Genomic DNA, 22246 nt, shown 5'->3' with positions numbered 1-22246 from the left:
TTTTGAATCTGTATAATTTTTCCTTTTTTATCTCAAAATTTCTGTAGATATGAAATGATTTCCTTATATTCCTCCATTTTTTTTGTGGAAAAATTTTCTTTGAATCGAAACCTTTCAAAAATTTTCATTTGTGGCGGAAACAAAATAGAAAATAAGACCGAAAAATGCTATGGAATGACTCACAGCTTCTTATCGTATTGCAGAGATCAGTGGCAGCTCGTATTATTTCATTGTAGAAGTAACTTAAATTCTACGCTGCGTAGCAAGATTTCTTGTAAGCTTTAACAGCCCTTTTTTTAAATTAATTTTGAACAATATAATAATTATTTTAAAAATAAATATTATTTATTATAATAATTATTATTATTTATTATTATTATTATTATTTATTATGATTATTTTATTTAAAAAAATTATTATGAATTAATAATTTTTGCCTAATTTTATGAAGAATTTGAAATAAATTTCCTAAATTATTTTTAATACACCCCTTATTTTTTCTTATAAGAATTTAGTCAGTTGCAATTATACATTGAAAAAAATTCATTGAATGCATGAAATACATTATATATAGTTTTAATATTATTTATTGATAATAAAAATATTTTCCAAATTTCCTTTCTTTAATTATATTCTTGACCTAATCAAGCAATCACGATATTCAATTCTTTTTATAAGTATTTTAATATCTACAGTTTTTTATCTTAATTTTACCCTTCAGATAAAGAGCATTTTATTTAAACGCAGTAAACCAGTGTTTCAACTTCCATCACTTTGCACCTCTTTAATGGGTAACATGCACCTGTGCAAATTTAGAGGCGTGTTTCGGGCATTGTAACTCAACAGGATTATAGTATTTTTTTTCTCTATTCTCAAATTTAAGATTAGGAATCAAAATATTTAATTGGATTGTCCTTGTTAATTATATTTCGTGTATTCACAACAAATCATGGATCTAACTGGGGAAACTGTATAGTTAAAATTCCTTTCTTCGGCAAAAATATTACTTATCTTAAACGTGAACTTTTGTCCGATAAAAATAAATTTCCAAATCGTGAATCCAAAGTTAAAGTAATTTAATGGTCACACTGTGCAATTCAACTCTACTTTCGTTTCTGTCATTGTTTGATATTTAATTTGCTTATAAATCCGATTCATCAGTATGTTGACTATTTTTTTCATGATCGAGATAGCAGCTAGACGGATTTTTTTTAGCGTACCGAATAAAAGACGTACGCTCTGAATTTCAAATCCCTTTTATTTCAAAACTTGCTAAGCAACGGAAATAATCTAACTTTAAAAAAATCTATACATTTTTAACAAAATTAACACGAAAAAAATTAACAAATATTTACAAATAAATAAATATTGCTCTTATTATAATTCAATTATTATAATAACTTTCGATATAATTCTAAGATTTTTTTAATTTACGATTTATAAGACTTATTATTGTTTTAATTTACCATTATTACAGCATAAAAATTAAATCAAGTTATAATAGAAATGCTACAAATACCTAAAAAATGTTGTAAGAACATTTTTTTCTAAAGAAAAATTGCAGACAATGAACTAAATAATAAATATTCATTAAAAAGCTTTTGTCTTTTCATAATTTCTTGTTACGTTCTTGTTCTTATATTAATCACGCAGAAAGAAAGAGAAAAATAAATTTAATTACTAAATAAAAATAACATTATAACACAATTTATTAAACAGCGAAAATCACTAACTTAATTAATAAATAAAAAATAAATTTCAACATATTTTCTGCTTCTCTTCCCTAATTAGTTTTAGAACTATTTTTAATGAATCACGTGATTTTTCTGAAAACAATAGGAGAAACCCGCATCTTATCTTCTTCAGTCAGACTTTTGCTCTCTTTGAGATAAATAATCTTACATCTGTACTTTTAAACGCAACCTTATCTCCAATTTGTCACAAAGGAATTTCGAAAAATGCAAGTAAGTAGATGTTAGATACTATTTAATTTGTGGACGTGTATTTTTAAAACTAAAAAAATTAACGATTTTTATCTTAATATGTGTTTTTAAATAATAAATTGATTTTATATAAAAGGATGGTTCCAGATATTTTTTTTCTAATTGCGAAACTATGCATATATCAAACGTAAATGATTAATGTAATGAAATATATTTTCAGTATGAATAAATGAAACAAATACTTGCAAATGTGAAGACTTAAATTTATCATACTGCTGATTCCTTTTTGGTGTTAAACTCAGTGGAAGTGAATGATAATTAAAAAATTTCTGTTTCTTTATTCAGTTTATTTTCTTTTTAACCAATCAGTTTTCGTTTGGAGAATTATTTTTATATTACTTTTAAACAAAATGACAGCGAAAAAAAAGAAAAATTAAAAATTTTAAACTGATACAATCGATTAAAACGAATTTAAATTACATATAATGCATTTTTTTATTATATAGTATGTTAATAACTAAAATTCTTTTATTCAGAGCTAAAGTGCGAAACTTTGTAGATGATTATGGAAGATGGGCAAAAATTTAGCGGAAAAAATATATATAGTTCTAAATAATGCTACCAGAGGGCATATGATGATGAAAAGCTGAAGTAGACATGTAGTCCCCTCCCCGGTTCTTTCCTTTATTTTTCTTTTCTCTCCTTTTAAATCCCCTTGTCGAATATTCGTAAGATTTTCTGATTAATCAGAATTTTGTCAGTATTTAGACGAACTCAGAGTTGTTCGCCATTCATTGAATCGGGCTCGTATTCAGTCCATTATTTCTCATGATCCTCTAAAAAACCTGCAAACCAAGGCTATTTTAGGTTATGTTTAGAGGTTTTGGTCTACTATTATTTTTTAACTATGCAAATATTATTTTATCAGTATAAGTACAACATTTTATTATTATTTTTTTTGTTATTGTTTTATAAAATATTAGTTTCATATAATTAATTTTCAACATATATTCAGTTTTGTTTTATACATATAACTAGAGGCTTTAGATGTTCATTCTGTTCAATTACAAAATTGGATTTTCTATCGGTTAAATTATATATAAAGAATGCACAAGTATTTAAGATTTCGCCTTTTCTGCTAAAAAGTGAAAAATATGAATTTATAATGATGATTGGAACAAATACGAAAAAGAATTACTTTTCTATTCCTGCTTTCGAAATAGGGAATTTTAATATCAAATGTTTTTGAACCAAATGTTTTCTCAAATCAAACTGTAAAAAATTTACAATTCAGAAAAGATTGCAAAATATCTACGTCATGATACATATTGAATTAAAACAATAATGTAATTTGATATTTTGAAAGATTAAATGAAATAACCTGAAAATGAAATTAAATCTTCAAAAGCAGCATCAAGAAATATATTAAAGACATTATTTAGAAAAACACACTGTTACAATTTTCCACATAATAAATTTGAGGAGGTGTAAACTTTCTTTTCCTTTTTTTCCAGTCGAAACATCTAATTAAAAAAAAAACGAATTATTTTAAGTGTGAAATTATTATGAAACTTAAAATCTTCTAATTAAATGTAATATGTTCATTACTTTACAACAAGAATCAATTAGAAGTTTATGCTAGAAAGTAACTTAGTAAATAATTCGTTGTACAAATTGTAGGAAGATGGCAACAATATTTTCTTCCCGTAATGCATGTGTAATGACGTTTGTCTTCTGAAGTTAGGTGAAATAATATTCTGTTTAATCTACCGAATGATATGTCGGTATGAATCAGCTTTGTTTGTTTCAGCAGTTGTTGCTTATTAATGTTACAGATTTTTCTGCTTTTCAGTCAGAATGCAGCTGCGTTTTGTTTACTCTCGAAATTCCTTGAAAACTTATCGAATGAACTAAAAATCACTTTATTCAATAAGCTCGAGCTAAGGAATATATTTTAAAGTGAGCGTACAAGAAACACCTCAGGTAAGCGAAAACTATTTTAGAATATAAATGCAGTAAATATATTAAAAGAAATAAACTCTATTAATAGCATAAGCTCTTATATATATATAAAGAGCTCATGCTATTAATAGAGTTTATTTGCGAAATGTATAAATATATATTATGTTAGGAAGATATTGCAAAATCTTGTTTACTTTTGATTAATTTTCGTATTTCGAAAAGTTGACACTATGCATAAATTAATCAATAAAGCCGTATCATTCTTCTCAAAATTATACTGTTTTCATCATGCAAAAACTTGACTGCATATTCACACGTCGGCGACTGATAAATGAAAGTTGATATACATTTCCAGTTTTTGATATGATATAAGTTTCCAATAGTCCAGTTGATATGCATTTCTGAAAATTCTTTGTGTAAATTATTTCGATGAATTTATCTGGAACTTTTTTAAAAAGGAATATGCAAAAAAAAAATTAGACTAGAATTTGTTTCGGTGTAAAGTCAAAATGGCCATCTTGGTTTTTTAGTTAAAATGCTTTTATTGAAACACTGATTTATCGCACAGCTTGTTCTTTTAAAATTTTGGACTTTGAAGAGGTTTCAGGAAATTTTGAGTAACCGATTATTTTCTGTTCATTCTGTAATAGAAAGAAAGTTCCTTTTTTAAAAGAGATCAAGGGGGTTGAAACCCAATACAGAACCAAGGGCGGTCGGAGATAAATAACAACAGTGCAAGGCAATTGCAAGCAATCCCCCGTAAGCCATTTTTAGCTACGTATCTATAATTTCTGCAATCTAAATGTCAAAGAAACTTTTATTTAGAAATATGCATGTCTTATTTCATAGATGATTTAATATTATTATGATGAGAATTTTTAAGCATTTTTTTTTTTTGCCTTTTTAATATCAGGATCTTTTATTATCTTATTACTTTCAATTTTCTGCTAAAGGTTCCTGTTTAATTGATGTGACTACAGAAGCCACTAATCGCTACTGAGATTTGATCAATCGTATATACGTCTTTAAAAAGTTTTAGTTAAGAAAAACTTGACTTGCCAGCAAACAGTGCCATTTTCTAAGAAATATAGATGTAGATAGAAATGAAATATCACTTTTTTTACTTTCTTGTACGCAGTATAGAGAAAGTATAGTGACTGACTGAATTTAGATAGTTTTGTTGAGTTCCAGTGCAAATGCACTTCTATTCAGAATGAGAAAAATTTTGGAACCTGATTAGACACGCCTGGGGAAAAGTGCAAATCAGCGAATTAGATTTGATCATGGAACGAGTGAGGTGACGATGGCATGTGGGTGAAGATGAAAGTAATTGTGATATTGTGAAATGATTAAGCAGGAAGATGAGCAGAATACCATGTGAAAAAGAAAAGAGCGTTAGGGCGGTTTGAGTGAAAAAGAAAGTATAATAATCGACAAAAAAATTCGAACTCGAGATTTTGGGAAATGTCCATCTGTTTATGATAAGAATAGCTAAAAATGCTTTCAATTAGACGGTTGAAAATTGGTATATGGTTCCTCACCAACTTTGTCGATTTCTATCAAATTTAGAGTAAAATCAGTTCAGAAGAAGTCCATCTGTTCGGATATGAATGTTCACGATAACTACAAAACGAAGAAATCAAGACAGATAGAATTCGGTATCCATATTTACCATCTATTGTGTAGACGCTTGTCAAATTTTGAGTCAAATAAATTATGGGTTGACTGTCTGTCGGTCTGTACTCTCAAAATATGTAAACGTAATAATTCAAACGCATGATTTAAATATATCAAATTTGATATGTATTTTGTGGCCACAAGTGCAGTTTTGTGTCAAATTTTTGCTACAGTCGGTTGCGAAAAGCGTGTATAAAACACAAATTCGTTTTTTGTGTATTATTAACGTATGCCGGAGATTAATCGCCAAATAAAACGCCTAGGATGATATGATTATGATATGCTTTAGTAAAAATGCTAAATTCACGTCAAAAGCTACTATTTCACTACTATTGTATGCCAATGTCATGTAAGATTATATGATTTATAAAGAGTAAAAATATTGTAACGGAAAAAATATTCCATTTCAAGATTTTAAATAATCTCCAATGCTTTAGAGATCATTCCCGTTCAAAAACCGAAGCAGTTAAAAGATGAAATTTGGTACAAAGTTTTCATACAAAATTTGATACAAAGAAATTTTGGAAGAAATCTTAAAAGTAATTCCATCTGCCTGTCTATATGCATCTCAGAATATTTTAGGAAAAGGTCGTTTATCCATTTGATCGAAGTAAAACCAGAAAAGCAGATTTCATTTTAAATATTTCTTTTTTTTCTAATAAGAAAAATGTTTGCCACTAGATATGTATTTATTTCATCTTTCAGTGGATTTTTTAATGTTCAGCAGTAATCATCTAAATTCTTATAAACGAGATTAAACAGCGTAGTAAAATAATTAACAAAGGGAGGGCACGGGGTTAAAATCTGGGATCGGGATGTGATTTAGTATAATGATAGTATACATTTAGAATGTTCATTCATGAAAATATTGAAACGCAATGGCCAGTCAATTTCGAGAAAATGGTCCTCAAACTTTTGATAAAGCTTATATAGTGATAACTTGACTCCCGTCCCGATGATTGCGAGGGCATGGTTGTCTAGGTAACCGTTTCGTATGCGGAAGGTCAGGATTCGAACCTGGTTAGAATTTTTTTTATCTTATTAACTTTTATTCAATTAAAAATTTACAAATATTCTTAATTAATATGTTTTTAATTTTTTTCATCCAAAATAAATATTTTTTATCAAAATACATAATAATAAAATTAAAATTTTAAAAGAAAAAATTATAAATGCAGATGTATTTTTAAACAAAATAAAATTATTTAAATTTAATTAACTACTTACAAATAGTTTAAATTAATATGCTACTTATTTTTATGCAAGGATAAATGTTTATTATTTTAATACTTAAATTGTAATTTAATATTTAAAAAATAGTAATAACTATAACATAAATGGTGATAATTATTAATTATAAATACTCACATCGTAAAAAAAAATTATTCTATATTTCTAAAAAATTATCCTATGTATATTTAATTTCGATTATATGCAAGAATCAGAATGGTAATTATAGTAAAAACATTGGAAACAAAATATGTTTCGACATCTTGCACAACTGATAAATGATGATTGTCCACAAGAGGAAGGTTTCTTTCAGAGATCTATGGTAAAACAAACTTTATTTGCATTTAAAAATCTCTCTCTTTCATCAGAAAATTGAACTGCGTACCATGCTTATCTTATCATCTTATTAAAAATTGGTGATGACAATTGATTGTGTACAAATGATTGAATTTTTACCCTATCTTCGCAAGAATTTATTTCTTGATCATGTTCGATTAAATAAGAATTTTTTATACGCTTAATACGCTTTGAACCATCTGCCTACGCATTCAATAAATTAACACCTGCTCTCTACTGTTTCTTTTGATTACTGCTGATGGGGATGTTTGCTTACATATTTAACAAATATCAGTTACTCCCTTCAACTTTTTATATAAATACAGATTCGTTGAGTTAGAATTGATAATTTATTATTATTAAAATCAAAGAATTTGAAAATTAATTTTTTGAGAATGATGCAAGCAAGCTAAATTATCTGTAGCCATTAATATAACGTTTTTAATTATTTTTCCTTTAAACATTAAATTATAATTTCAGTATTAAAAGAATAAACATTTATCCTTGCATAAAAATAAGTAGCATGTTAATTAACACTATCTGTAAATAGTTAATTAAATTTAAATAATTTTATTTTGTTTGAAAAATGCATCGGTATTTATATTTTTTTTCTTTTAAAATTTTAATTTTATTATTATGTATTTCGATAATAAATATTTATTTTGGATGAAAAAAATTAAAAACATATTAATTAAGAATATTTGTAAATTTTTAATTGAATAAAAGTTATTAAGATTAAAAAAAATTCTAACCAGGTTCGAACCCTGATCTCCCGCATACGAAACGGTTACCTAGACAACCATGCCATCGGGATCATCAGGACGGGAGTCAAGTTATCACTATATAAGCTTTACCAAAAGTTTAAGGACCATTTTCTCGAAATTGACTGGCCATTGCGTTTTAATATTTTCATGAATGAACATTCTAAATGTATACTGTCATTATACTAAATCTCATCCCGTTCTCAGATTTCAACCCCATGTCCTCCTCTTGTATCAATCCCTATTATCTTCAAGGCAATTAAAATTAACTGAAATCTAATAGATTTTATCAAAATTCTTATATTAAAAAATTCATCATCAAAGATTTAATAACTATCTTATTTACTGATTATTTAATTACTCAAAATCAATTAAAAATTGCATAATTTTAGCTCTGCAGTAATCATTACTACTTAATATAGGACTTAATAGTACTTCTATGGTGATTTTTACGAACATCCACAATATGTTATTATCGAATCCATAATCTAATCTATTTCTCTTGGTCTATATAAACAATATTTCAATTCAAAGAATGCTTATTCAGTAATTTTTTTAAAAAAATACAGTTTACCTACTGTTTATGAATACGTATCTAATTTTATTTTTGATAGCTGTATAGGTGATTCAAAAAGTAAGGTAACAAGTCAACTAAGAGAAAAGGATTATTCCTGGAATCTAAAAGACAGACAAAATTAGAAAGGCATTCTTACATATCATTTTTATATATAATCATCATAATTATTGAAACATTTGTGTCACCGGTGAACTAGCCGATTTAAACCGATATGAAAGAAATCAGAGTTTAGATCACGCTGTCAATTAACGACGGTTTTCAGAACTTCGTCATCGGTTCTGAAATGCTTTTTTTTTTAAGTGTTAGATGATACAAAATGTTCCATTTCTTGTAACGATACAATGCAGGAAAAAAAAAAACATCCACTTGATTAAGACTTAAATGTTGAAGAGTCAATTCCACCCAGGTGGCTTTATTGCCGTCTGAGAGTTGCTGCAGTCACAGCAAAAATACCTCTTCGATTTGGTCAGTTATTTGTGCACTGTATTCAATACGCTACCAATAGAGAAGAATTCATATAATTTCTCCATGCTGTCATCTGTGGTAGATGGGCTTGGCCGCTACTTTTGCTGGTCTGGCATATTTTCCCTGCCTAGCTCAAATTCCTCGCACAAAACTACACTTGTTTTCTTCACATCATATTCACTATATAACTTCCATTGACTGGCTATAAATTTCTGCTGGGGCAGTTTTTTAAAACGACAAATCTTATTAAACTATACCCTTTAACTGCCAACCATGTTTCTGTCAACACTGCATTCTTCTAACAGAAATTTCGGAGCTTTATTGCACAACTCGCCTCTTTTGCCGATGATGCTTGATTGTCTATATTATTTGTCATGGAATTTAATTCTAATTTTGAATTAGTGCAATCGTGAGAACTCTTGTCGCCTATTTTTTTAGTACTTATGTAATAAAGAATAAAACTTCCAATTCAGAATTTCTTCTTATGAAAAAACGTCAATCCAACTTTCTTTATCTTGATTTAAATGACATGAACAAATTGATAAGTATTATTCAGTATTTATCAATTATTTATTCTATAATAAATAATTTAAGTAACCATCTACTTAAAAATTAAATAACTGTTTGTTTATAAAAGAAAAAATACACATTTGCAGTTTTCAAGGTGTATTAGATATATTCATTTATAATTTCTGTTATTATTTCTTGTAGCTAATTCATTTCTTGTTTTTCCTTTCTGCACTGCATAGAAAATGCTGCATTTGTTTCTCCTCATCGTCGTTGTTGGTATAATTTCCGGACAGAACAATCAGCCGGAAATCAACACACCTTTTGGGAAGATCATCGGAAAATTGGTTTATTTTTACAACATTCCAGTAAATACATTTCAAAGCATACCCTATGCTAAACCACCAACGGGCGAGCTTCGCTTCAAAAAACCCCAACCCATAGAACCATGGCGAGAACCTCTTCTTGCTCATAAATTGCCTCCAGGTTGCGTTCAATATTCAGCGAATCCTTCCCAATGGTATGACGATCTACCTGGCAAAACACAGGATTGCTTATACTTGAACATTTGGACACCTCATACTGCCGGATTAGAAGAAAAGAAAACTGTCATGTTTTGGATTCACGGTGGAGCTTTCCGAATAGGTTCTAGTCGGCTGGATTATTATGATGGCACTGTCTTAACAGCTTTGGGAGATGTTGTAGTCGTCACGATGAATTATCGCTTAACTGCCGAAGGTTTCTTGTATTCTGGAACTGATGACGCTCCTGGTAATATGGGTAAGTATAATAATTTGAAGTAACAACATTTGCTTTCATTGAATAAGATTTCAGAAAAATCCGATCGTACAAAAATATTTAAAATTATTTTTCTCTTGTGTTCATTCCATTAAAATAACCATATTTCAAATATAAAAACATGAATCATTGTGATGTTGGCGCCTTTACATGACCTCTGTTAAGAACGAATACTATTCAATGAAATTCAATGAATATCTGTGTTTGTAACATAGAATATTTTATACATAACTATAAATAAATCAAAATATTTCAGAATTATACTAGATGTTTCAAATTTTCAATCGTGCTATACCCATATGATCTATGGTGGAAACAAAGTAAGATAAAGTGTATGAAAGATAACAGTCAATTTGTTAGGTATGGAATGATTGATATAATTTCTTTGATTTTAAATATTTAATGTCTGCATAGTAATTTCAGAAATGTTCTGAAGCAAATGATTTTTTTATCAAAAAAGTTATTAAAGACTTGGGTATGAACGTCTTTTAAGTCAATTTAAGAAATTTAAGAATTTTTTTTTAGCTAAATAATTTTATGATTTTTGACAAATAATCATAAATTATCAAATTTAGTGCAAGATAGACATTTACAGAAACTAATAAATAAACATTGAAATGAAAAAATTTTGAGAACTCTACGAATTTGATATATAATTTTAAATTAACTTGATATGATAGAAAAAAAATTCCATACCCCTAAAAGCACATCTTTGTAAACATTTTGCTGTAAATATATAAAAATATAAAATTTGAAAATATAATTGATCCGGAAAAAAAAACAGAAATAATATGGCAACGCCGTTTGATTCTTAAATATTTTATAGCTGCATCATATGTTACACAATCTCAGTCAATTTCGTATCTATAATGTAGAATAATTTACTGAACCTCCTCTATATTCAATTTTGACAGGTTTTTTGTTTCTTGGGTAATGGATAGTGGATTGCTTCTTTAAATGTAGCTAATATAACGATTAAGTGCTTCATATCGGAAGGATTTAACATTTTGCAATCCAAAGAAAATGTATGTCATGGAACTGATTGCCAAAGCGATTGACAAATTTATTAAATGGCTGTCAGTTACTTTGCAAAGGCATAAAACAATCAACTACTAAAATTTTTGAATCATATTTTGTAGTATTTCTTATTTGCAGAATAATTTTTTGTATAATCATGTAAATTTTTCATTCATTCATTTCAGTCACTGTATTTATAAATTATCGAGTTTATATGCATGAGAAAGTAGGGGGCCTAAAGACGGTCAGATGATTGACAGATGTGATTCAAAATTTCAAATAAATCTCTATTTTAGATTCTAAACATGTATACCAAATTTTATTTGTATAGCTTTTTACATTTTGTAATTATTGAGTCCAGTTGTATTCAAACAGTCAGACAGATTTCTCAACATTTCATCGAAATCTTCAAATATGGTGAAAAGATCGTATATGAAAGTTCATTTGTCTGTCTCAAAGCCATTTTTAGTTATTTTTGTCAATCACAGACAAATTGGCTGACTGGCAGACAGCCATATTACCAAAAATATATCTTAGTTCCAATATTAATTTTAAAAAGCTGGCGATATTTCCTCACCATATAATTCCCCCTTTCCAAAAAAAAGTGAAAATCATGCTATTCTGAAAGCTTTTTATTGTTTCATATCCTAAAATTATTTGAAAGAAAGGATTTGAAACAGCTATGTTATAAATCTTGCTCTTTCGATTGGCATCAAGATTTTTGTGTATTTCTAACTAGGAATTTTTATCTTGTTTATTAAGGGCACAGACTTGTTGATTAAGAGCTATAAGACACTTTTGAGAATTATTCAGTCAGGGTTATGAAATTTTTATGCATATTTATTAAAATAAAAATGCGTCAATTTTTTCAAAACATTTAAAATCGAAATATAATATTTTTTTTAAAATTTAAAAGATATATAATTTTTAAAAATTTTAAAATATTCCATGCGTCTTAATTTTTAATTTTTTCTATTATTTTTTTTATTTCCCAATGTAAATTTATTTGGAACAAAACTACGCATGATTTTGTAATTCCAATTAAATGCTGATTTTTTAGAAATATTTTTATGCATACTTACTGAATTTTTATAGGAATTTCATGTTTTTTTTAAACTAAAATTGACTTTTAACGAGCTAAAAAAAAGCGAAACATAAAATGTATATTCCAATTTCTTTTAATATTTGACCGAAATCTTTATTGGCAATTCCATTTAATTTCTTCAAAAATTAAGACACCTGGAACATTTCTAAGATATTTAAATCTACACTCATGTCCAAAATTAAGGTCACAAACATAAAATCTGCGAAAAAGGAAAAACTATTCACTGTGTTGCCACGAAATTTGGCACAGAGGTACACTACAATGGAAGAAAGAACACAGACACATAACAACAGGGAAAAGATTTTAATTAGGAATTAAGAAACAGGATATATCAAAAAGTGTTGCATTATGAATCAGAGAAAAAGCATTTATCTCGGGAAAAGCCTGTCTAATATGGAATGTAACCACCGTGCACTGCTATACTGGCTTCACAACGAGCTTTCATACTGTTTATGAGGGTGTCAATAAATGCTTGGAGCAACAAAGCCCACTCTTCCAAAAGCGCGGCTTTTAACTCTTGGAGGGTATTAGGAGGGGGGTTGCGCTGTGCAATGGTTATTCCGAGACCATCCCAAACATGTTCAATAGGATTGTCATCCGGAGTCCTCGAGGGCCAGTCCATACGTTGAATATCCTCTTCCTCAAGAAAATCCTCAACGATCTGGGCTCTATGTGGAAACGCGTTTTCATCCATAAACATGAAGTCTGGGCCAAAAGCACCCCGGAACAACCTCACATAGACTTCAAGGATCTCGGGATGAGATATATATCCCTATAGTGATGTACATCGACAGTACCCGCAGTGTAGTGGTGTACGACTGCCCAACATTATGCCACCCGAGATAAAGATTACTCTGCCACCAAATCTGTCGATTTCTTTTACGTAAGAGGGATGATGTCGAGTTTCTCGCTCTCTCCAGATGAAAATTTCACGAGTGTCCCTCTGTGTAGTAAATCTCATCACTGAAAAGAATACGCCCCCATTCTTGCTGTGCCCAAGACTGATGCGTTCGGCCCCACAACAACCGCGCTTTTCTGTTGGATGCAGTCAAATGGACGCACTTAACTGGTCGCGGTTCATAAAGGGCCCTCTCTGCTAGACGTCTGTATACTGTTTGTCTGGAAATTCTTATTCCAGACGCAGCAGCAAGGTCACGAGCAAGTTTAGGAGCCTTTGTCAGCCTATACCGTCGTGTGCTTAATGCCAACTAGCGATCCTGTGCAGGCATCTTTGCTCTGTGACGGCCTTGGCCGGCCTTCCTGGTTACAGTACCACTTGTTTGGAATTGATTCCACAACCTGGATACCACTTTCGGTGCCACTTGTAACCATCGAGACATCTCCGCTTGAGACTGCCCAGCCTCAAGCCTGCCAACGGCTCTCCATCTCAAGGAATCGTCTAAACAATTATGAGAACTCATTCCCACTTGAAACAGGTTAAATGTTTTGTTTTAATGCAATATTCACAAAATTGCAGGCAAAAATCCCAGATGCCTAAACGGTCTAATTTCAGTAGTTCCCCCAAAACTAATGCTAAATAACATTTTTTCTCACAAAAAAAAGGTTAATATCGTGTTAGCGGTCCTTCACGATATATTAAATATAATTTGTTTAAATTTTATAGGTAGCCATTTAGAATTTCTTTGAAAAACATGTTTGTGACCTTAATTTTGGACATGAGTGTAATTACAATATCATTTTGAGAAAAGTCATTGAGATGTACTTTTTTTCCTCTTAACCCTTCAAATATTTATTTTATTGAATCACATATCTCATAATACCATTTTAATTGAATATAAACTTATATTTTGTGATGAAACGATAAAACGATTGCACGTTTTCGTGCAACTTTTGCAATTCAATTTTGCTTATGTTATTGCTTTTGAAATAACAATTGTTACTGCTTTTGAAATAACAATTGTTATTGCTTTTGAAATAACAATTTTTGCTTATTTCAAATCCTACTATCCTCTTAAGCATTTTAATGCAAAATAAGAATTGTCGTCAATTTATCATAGAATTTTTGTCAACATTTCAATATATTTGAAATATATTTTTAAAAATTGCAACAATCATTTAACGCTAGGAATTCCAAATTTTAATTGCTTATAATTCATCAATCATTTGCTCAAACTTACAAACTTATAAGATTTATAATTATTTTAATCAGAATTTAAATATTTATATAAAATTGGATGTTGGTATTTGAAAAATAAATTTGTGTAAATCTAATTATGAAAATGAGCTTCTCATGGATATCTTTGATAAAGGACATATTTCAGTATTCTACATGTGTTTACAATTTTACTGTATGATTATTTGTTTCAGCTTAACGGACAGAATTTGGATACTTTTTTAACAAATTGCATCTTATATGTTTATTGTATATCTTATCTCGTATTTTATGTTTTCAACCATTTTTCCAGGTTTATTAGATATTTTGGAAGCTTTAAAATGGGTTAAATGCAATATAAAATTCTTTGGAGGAGATGAAAATAATATCACTCTTTTTGGACAAAGCGCTGGAGCCATAACGATCGGAATGTTCATGACTTCGCCTCTGGCTCGAGGCCTTTTTGTTCGGGCCATTTTACAAAGTGGATCACCAGCAAATCTGGATGCTGAGGACAATAGCAAAGATTTCAATTTAAGCCAAAAAATATCGGAAGCTGTGGGTTGCGCATCTGATGGAAATTCGCTGAAAAACAATCCTAAAGAAATTTTACGCTGTCTGAGAGGTGAGATTTTACATTCTCTTTTTAGTAAATAGGAACTCCTTTGATTGTGTAACTATTACTAGTGAGCTCAAAAATCTTACTAAAGCAACAGAAGTTTCATAATGGACTATTGAGATCTGAAAACCAAAAACTATTTCTAAACCATTATTTCTACTTGAAGAGTAGAAATTTGAACCAAATTTGAAACAGGAAATCTCTTCACTACTTAGCTGATAACTTAAAAAGGAATTTTCAAAATTTTTTTTTATTTTTAAATATTTAGAAATGAATTAAAATGTTAACATCATTTTTCAAACACGTCAAGCATATTATAGCATAAAATTATTTTTACTATCAACTTACTTTTAACTTTACTTTATATCAACTTAATTAAAAATTAGATTTTAATTGCTACAGTTTTATTTCCATTAAAATTTTTCGCTTATGAATTTTTCCAAAATTAATTTTAAACACAAATTACCAGCAAATCTTAGCGTTTTATTGCTTAAAGAATTTCAATTTCAAGTTTTACTTAAATTAAAAATTTTCACTGGCCTTTTTCTTCTTTTTTTTTTTTCATGTTGAATTTATTATTAAAAATGTTTTCTTAAGACATTAATTCTAAAATCTGAATTTCTATTTTCTTTTTTATGCATAGGTTAATAATTTCAAGACTTATTCTTTCTGTGAATTGCGTTATATAAGTATCTTTACGCACATAATACAATACTTTTCACAGCAAAGTCAAATGACGAAATGGTGAAAGAAACAATCCCAAAGTCTTATAGTACAACAAAATTTCGAAATAAAAACTCGAAATCCAAGTTTTTATTCTTTTTTAAAATTTTCATAATGTTCAAAGTTCTCTTATCATGTGCGTACAATTTTTTGAAGACTCTGCAAAACAATTTTTTTTTCAACTTTTGCAAAAATTCTTCAAAAATAATTGATAAATTCTTCATTACAAGATATTTAAAGAACATGCTAACAATTCTTATACAAAACAATATTTCCATCTTAACAATTTTTAATTAAAAGCATAATTTCAGATTTTTTCATCGTATTCTGTTATCAAACATCTCATATTTAAATGAAGCTAATGATCCCAAAATTTAAGTAATCACATTTAAGTTATTAAATAAGTACTCTTAATTTTTTTAATGAAAAACACATGGCTGCTGTACTATTTCTTCTCATACTTTTTGTTAGACCTGATTTTCAATTAAATAATTATATGTTATTGTAAAACATTTAAAAAAACAAATAGATTTGGAATTATTTCACATTTAAAAGTAAACTTTTCTTCCAGATTAATTAATAAATTTTTTTTTACCATGTTTCCTCATAAGACCATGTTTACCATGTTTCCTCATGTGTGTGTGTGTGTGTGTGTGTGTGTGTGTGTGTGTGTGTGTGTGTGTGTGTGTGTGTGTGTGTGTGTGTGTGTGTGTGTTTTATTTACTTGTCAAAATTTACTTAGTGATCTATTCATCCGGTTTGATGAAATATTTCAGATAATTTTTGATTTCGTCTTGCATTCTTCTCCTTTTTCCTCGGCGTAATCACAAATTATTACATATTCAAACCAATAAAAACACTTTCGCAATTATCACTGCTACACACGCAACCTTGCGGTTTGCGTCATTGTCTATGAAAGATCACGAATCACTCTTATTCGTAGCACAATACTTTACTGCTATTTCCTTATGCTCTATTATCGCCCTAGAATATTTCTACACAATTATGTTTCTTCAATATTTCAGAAATAACAATAGGATATGAAATAAAATATTTAATTATTGATATTTCCCTTTTATTTTATGTCTTACAGATAAAGATGCCCTAGAACTCGCCAGAATTGAACTAAATGTGAGTGACAATCCTCAACGTGGTCTGTATCCAAGATATGGAGATGATATTTTGCCTTTTAATGCTCGTGAAGCTCTAATCAAAGGCAAATTTGAAAATATTGATATCCTTATCGGTAATAATCATGATGAAGGTTCACTTTTGATTACTAAAGCAATGAGAGATACATTTGGACTTTTCGGTGAAAAGAATCCCAAGATCAATAAGACGTTCGGTGAACAAATAATAAGAAATAATTTCAAAAGTTTTGCAGATACAGATGCGGTAGTAAACCATTACTTAGGAAACTTAAATGAAGATGACTATGACAAAATCCTTTATCAGGTATGTCATAATCTATACATACATTTTAAAACTTTTATTAATTTGTCATTTTTTTAAAATTTTAAATCGGGATTATGACATATAATCATATATAAAACCACTTTAATTAATTTTTATTTTGTAATATAGAAATCACTTTATTTGGTAAGAAATGGGTTTTCATTTTTAAAGGATATTAAGTACGCGTTTATTCGCGGAAGCTGTTGAGATTTATATGTATACATATCTAAGAAGAGAGAGCAAAAAATTGAGTCAAAAAGTGGATCGATACATATTGGGTACATTCATATCACCAACATTCGGCAGAGATGTTCCATTTTAAAGAAGATAAGTATATGTTAATCTACAGAAAATACTTTTGAGATAAATAGTAAACGGAAAATGTGGGAAGAGGTGCGGATTCTGCTGCTCGAGAATACAAAACCGTACATTCTCGATCACTTCATACTTTTCCCCTGGAGTGATAGTTCACGAAAAACTAACTTCAATGTGAAAAGCAGGCCAATTTTGGTATAGTGTGGACTAGTGCAGAGAGTTGAGTATCCAACCAATGCTAATAGTCAGTTCATTTTTATTATTTTCCATTTGAATAGGAAATTTTTTGAAAGTAGGTGTCGGGACAATGTTGTGATGCGTAGAGAGGGAATACTTGCAGTGTATTCTAGTAAAAGACCTAGAATTTCACCTTGAAATTGGAATAAACGTGAGTTGAATTACCATCTTAAATAGTTGGACGAATAAATGGGTGGATGAGGAGTTCCATTATTCTCATTGATTAGGAGCAACAATGGAAAACTTTTACATTAATTTAATTTATTTTTTCTGGTTCTTTGATACAGACAATTGAAGTTTTAATGGCGAATGGCTAAGACTTATTATATACTCTTGTATCGCAGGAGCCTAGTAACTAAGTCTCAACTTCGAGAACTTATATCATGAAATAACGGCTGTGTATACGGGTTCCGTGCACATTAAATCTGTAGAGAGTCAATCATCCTCTCACCGAATCCTACAGGTAGGAAGTTTAAACTCAGATGCCATTCTCGTCAAATGATTAAGATCGGCCCCAGAATGTAATACTTCAAAATGGGACGTTAATCTAGTTAAATTAGACTTGAGTATTGCACAAAAATTCGAGCTATAGTTAAGTTGATCATCTTAATATTATAATATTCTACGCATTATTTCACTAGAATTATTCATTGAAATTTCAATGTAAAGGGAAAACTGTATCGATATCAGGCATATCAGCAATAAGCATTTCAATACTCATTCAATACAATACAAAATTTATTAAAACATAGTATAGCTTGATACAGCTCATCAAAAGGTGACTAGATTAGGCACCCAACGCAGAATTGAGTTTCAGCTATGAAAGATTTGGGATTTGCTATTCTATCGTAAATCCTGATATTTAAGAAAATGATTGGAAAAAAATATATCCGTAATTTTACATTTTCTCCTTTTGTTTTATATAGAAGGTTTTCATTTTATATTCATTGTTTCCCCCCTCCCTAAAATTATATTATTTTAACAGGTGCACACAGCAAGTGGGGACTATGCAAGAGTATGCCCATCAGTTTACATGGCTGAAAGCGTTGCTAAGAAAGAAAATACAGTGCTATACTATTATTTCGTCCATAGAACATCCTCTGCACCTTGGGCACCTTGGGTGGGTGTCCCGCATTCCGATGAAATTCAGTACGTCTTTGGGTTCCCATTGAGATATCCGTCTAATTATACTGAAAGTGAACAACTTTTGAGCCTTCAAATGATTAAAGTGTGGACATCTTTCGCCAAAAGTGGGTAAGATCCAGAGAATATTGGAATTATGTTCCAAAGTTATTTAAAAGCCTTTCGACTTTCTGAATTTTTTTTATATTTGTTACATTAACACATGTAATTTTTTTAATACAAGTTGATTTGAGGATCACTTGATTCGCCGGGGATATAGGTTATATCTAATTTTAATTAAATCACTTACATATAATTGCTTTCCAGTAATTCCTTCGAATAAACAGGCATTAAATCTGTGCTATTTTAATTGCCTTACATATATTCTATTCATTGGGTAAATGAATCTTTTTAATGGGGACCAGTCTAATTGCACCACAGCGTTATTGAAAACGCGAATGTCCGTTCATCTATCTCCTAACTTGCGCTGAACTAAGCTAGTTTTACGATTTCATTTATTTATTATAAACTATACAGATATTCTTCTTCTCTGGTTTTCAATAATGGAAAGAAAATCACGTGATTAAATATTTGATGAAGAATGAAAACGATTTGAATTTCAGGTTAATAATCATTAAATATTCGAATTTCAAGGTAACTAGGGTAATCAGATTTTTTAAAAAAAATTCCAAATCTAGGAAAAATTAACACGCCTGTAAAATTGGTATCATTAAAAAGACAATTTCATAAATTTTGAAACTAACATTTTATTCTTTTGTCATTACCTCTTTAGATTATCATGTTTATATACCATTCCTTTGTCGAATTAGGTTTAAAATTTGATATGAATCTACGCTTAAAATGATAAATTTGTATAAAATTTCATATATCTGGCTTTCATCGTTTTGCAACATTATATATTATTGCCTTCGGACAGACAGTTTTCCTTTGAATGAATTTCATTTATATTTTTATAGAAAGACTTATGCCAAAATTCATCTGTCTAACTCTTATCATTTTTGAGTTATCATATTCAGAGACAAACATAATTCTCAAAAACATGTGTTTCTTGGAATGTCTGAAGCGTGGATATTTATCAAAATCTCGAGTTCAAATTTTTTTGTCGATTACGATACTTTCTCATTGTACACTTCACACATAAAAAAACTAAAAAAAAATGATTTAAAAAAATAATTTAACTTTTTTTTTAAGATGCATCGAATGCAGGTCTGAAACAAAACACAAAATATTGCGATTCATGTCTAATTCCTACATGCTAAAGAATTCAATAGAAATCACATTATTGTCTAAAGTAACAAAATTGATTTATCCAAACTAGAAATAATAAATAACCAAAAGTTTAAATTGCATAAAATATAATATAATAAAATAAACAAAATTGAACTTACTCCTGTATACAGGTGATTTTCTTCTTTTGATTTTTAGTACAAATCCTTTTGGCATATATTTAAATACATTTGGTAGGCTTTGTTTGCATTTATATTTGATTTCCAAACTTATTTAATATTTGAAATATTTTGTTTGCTAAATTAGTAATTTTATTTTTTTAACGGAGGATTCTATTGTTAATGTGTTATGTATTTTAATTTTTGTCTTCTGAAAACCTCGATTTTTTTTGGAATTTTAAGGTTACAAGAGGCCAATACTTGAACGAAAGTCAGACCCCTCATAGAAAAAATCTCTGCTGCTGACCCTTGATAAAGTCTTCAGGGTTCATTTTTTAGTTCAATTTTTATTCTATTTTATGCAATTTAAACTTATTGAAAATTATTGAAAACTTAAGTTATTGATTATTTCTAGTTTGGATGATTTCATTTATGTTTTAGATATAGCAACATTGGCGCACCCTAGAAGCAAAGTATCTTCCTCTTAAATTCTGTTTTTCCCTCGGGAAATTTTTTTTCTTAATAAGTTAGTTTCTTAAAATATTGCTTTTAGATTTATGGTTTACATTTCCATAAATCTGATTTATGCGATTTTTATAAGCTTAGAATGTGTTATATCTACATTCTCGACTCTTAATTAATCAAGATTTATCTATGTAAAAGAGAAGCCTGGAAACTTTTAATGCACTGCCTAGAATTTACATGAAAAAAAATTAGACATTGCCTTGATTTTGAAAAAAGAAATCTTTATCTGTTTACGCGTGTTAATCATTTACAAATTAATTCAAAATAATATTTTATAGACAAAAACTTACTATTTTATGATGATGTATTCTCATCAACATGCTACAGTACAATATTTATTGAAGGATAATTTTTTTTTTTTTAATTTAGTGATGAAGGACAATTTTATTATCTTCCGCCAATCTCCATTATCGTCATTAATTCCATAATAAGAGTGCACAGTTTATGGCCTGAAATAAGAAATATCCCTTTGATGTGATGATAGAAATAAACTTTCTACATAGCAGTATAAACGAATTTATTCCTGGCACATTGCCAAATAGTATTAGAACCAAATTTTGTAATAAGCGTAAGTTTAGATTAATCATTATGAATTGTATAATTTTGACATTGTATTTGAACAGAAGAAGTAATTATAAATACATTTCTAAACATAAAGTTTTCCGTATTTACAAATCAATATTTTAATAAACTTTTGTAGGCCGAAGGATCTATTGAAATCCTGGCCGCAATATACAAGACAGCATCATTATTACTTTACTTTTGGTAACAGCCTAAAATATGAAGGAACAGGACCGCATTTAAGAAACTGTGAATTCTTTCGACCTTATTTTGGATTTTGAGTGGTAAGTATCATTGAACAGTCTGATTTCTTAAATTACTATGTTTTTCTAAACGTTATTGTTTCCGTTTTTTGTTTTTGTTTAATAATTTGAAAGAGAAATTTTTTATTTTGCAAGACTTGAGAAGACTCAACAAAACAGCTTGCTTTTAATAAACAAGACAGAAAGACTGAAAAGAGGAAAACAAAATCCATGCCTTGGCTTATTTTGCATATTATTTAACTGTTCAATAAACTATTTATTTGTACTGAAATACTGTATTATTAATGTGTGTTTTTTATACTTAAAAAATCGTAAGAAAGCACCGAAATGTAATTTATCTATGGCATTATGTTGATTCTCAGATTTAGAAATTTCTTCTATTCAATATAACATTCTACATGTATTAGAAAAGAATTAAATAAAAAAAATCATATCAAAGATATATATTATCATAAAATAAAGTTGTAAAAGCTATGACTGTATAATCCATGATTTTATTAATAAAATACATTTTTGCTAGTATTATTTT

The 22246-nt window shown here is 28.8% G+C and overlaps 1 protein-coding gene across 3 annotated transcripts; it reads left to right on the top strand.

Annotated features, from left to right (window-relative positions):
- Positions 1-1845: 1845 nt before the first annotated feature.
- Positions 1846-22010, top strand: LOC129958209 (acetylcholinesterase-1-like). 3 transcript variants are annotated; one of them, XM_056070490.1, is made up of 8 exons: positions 1846-1964; positions 3796-3926; positions 9701-10238; positions 14805-15116; positions 16927-17288; positions 18826-19094; positions 21594-21738; positions 21853-22007. In XM_056070490.1, the coding sequence occupies exons 3-7, from the start codon at positions 9704-9706 to the stop codon at positions 21733-21735; spliced, it is 1620 nt and encodes a 539-aa protein (XP_055926465.1). In that variant the 5' UTR covers positions 1846-1964; positions 3796-3926; positions 9701-9703; the 3' UTR covers positions 21736-21738; positions 21853-22007. The 3 variants fall into 3 exon arrangements, with proteins under 3 accessions (XP_055926465.1, XP_055926481.1, XP_055926473.1); XM_056070498.1 differs by lacking the exons at positions 1846-1964; positions 3796-3926 and having other exon boundaries at positions 21853-22010; XM_056070506.1 differs by lacking the exons at positions 1846-1964; positions 21594-21738; positions 21853-22007 and having other exon boundaries at positions 18826-19098.
- Positions 22011-22246: the final 236 nt, after the last annotated feature.

The sequence above is a fragment of the Argiope bruennichi genome, chromosome 2 (assembly GCF_947563725.1).
Source record: "Argiope bruennichi chromosome 2, qqArgBrue1.1, whole genome shotgun sequence".
NCBI lineage: Eukaryota > Metazoa > Arthropoda > Arachnida > Araneae > Araneidae > Argiope > Argiope bruennichi.
Note: the sequence above shows the minus strand (reverse complement) of the source record. Positions and strands in the feature narration are given on the sequence as shown.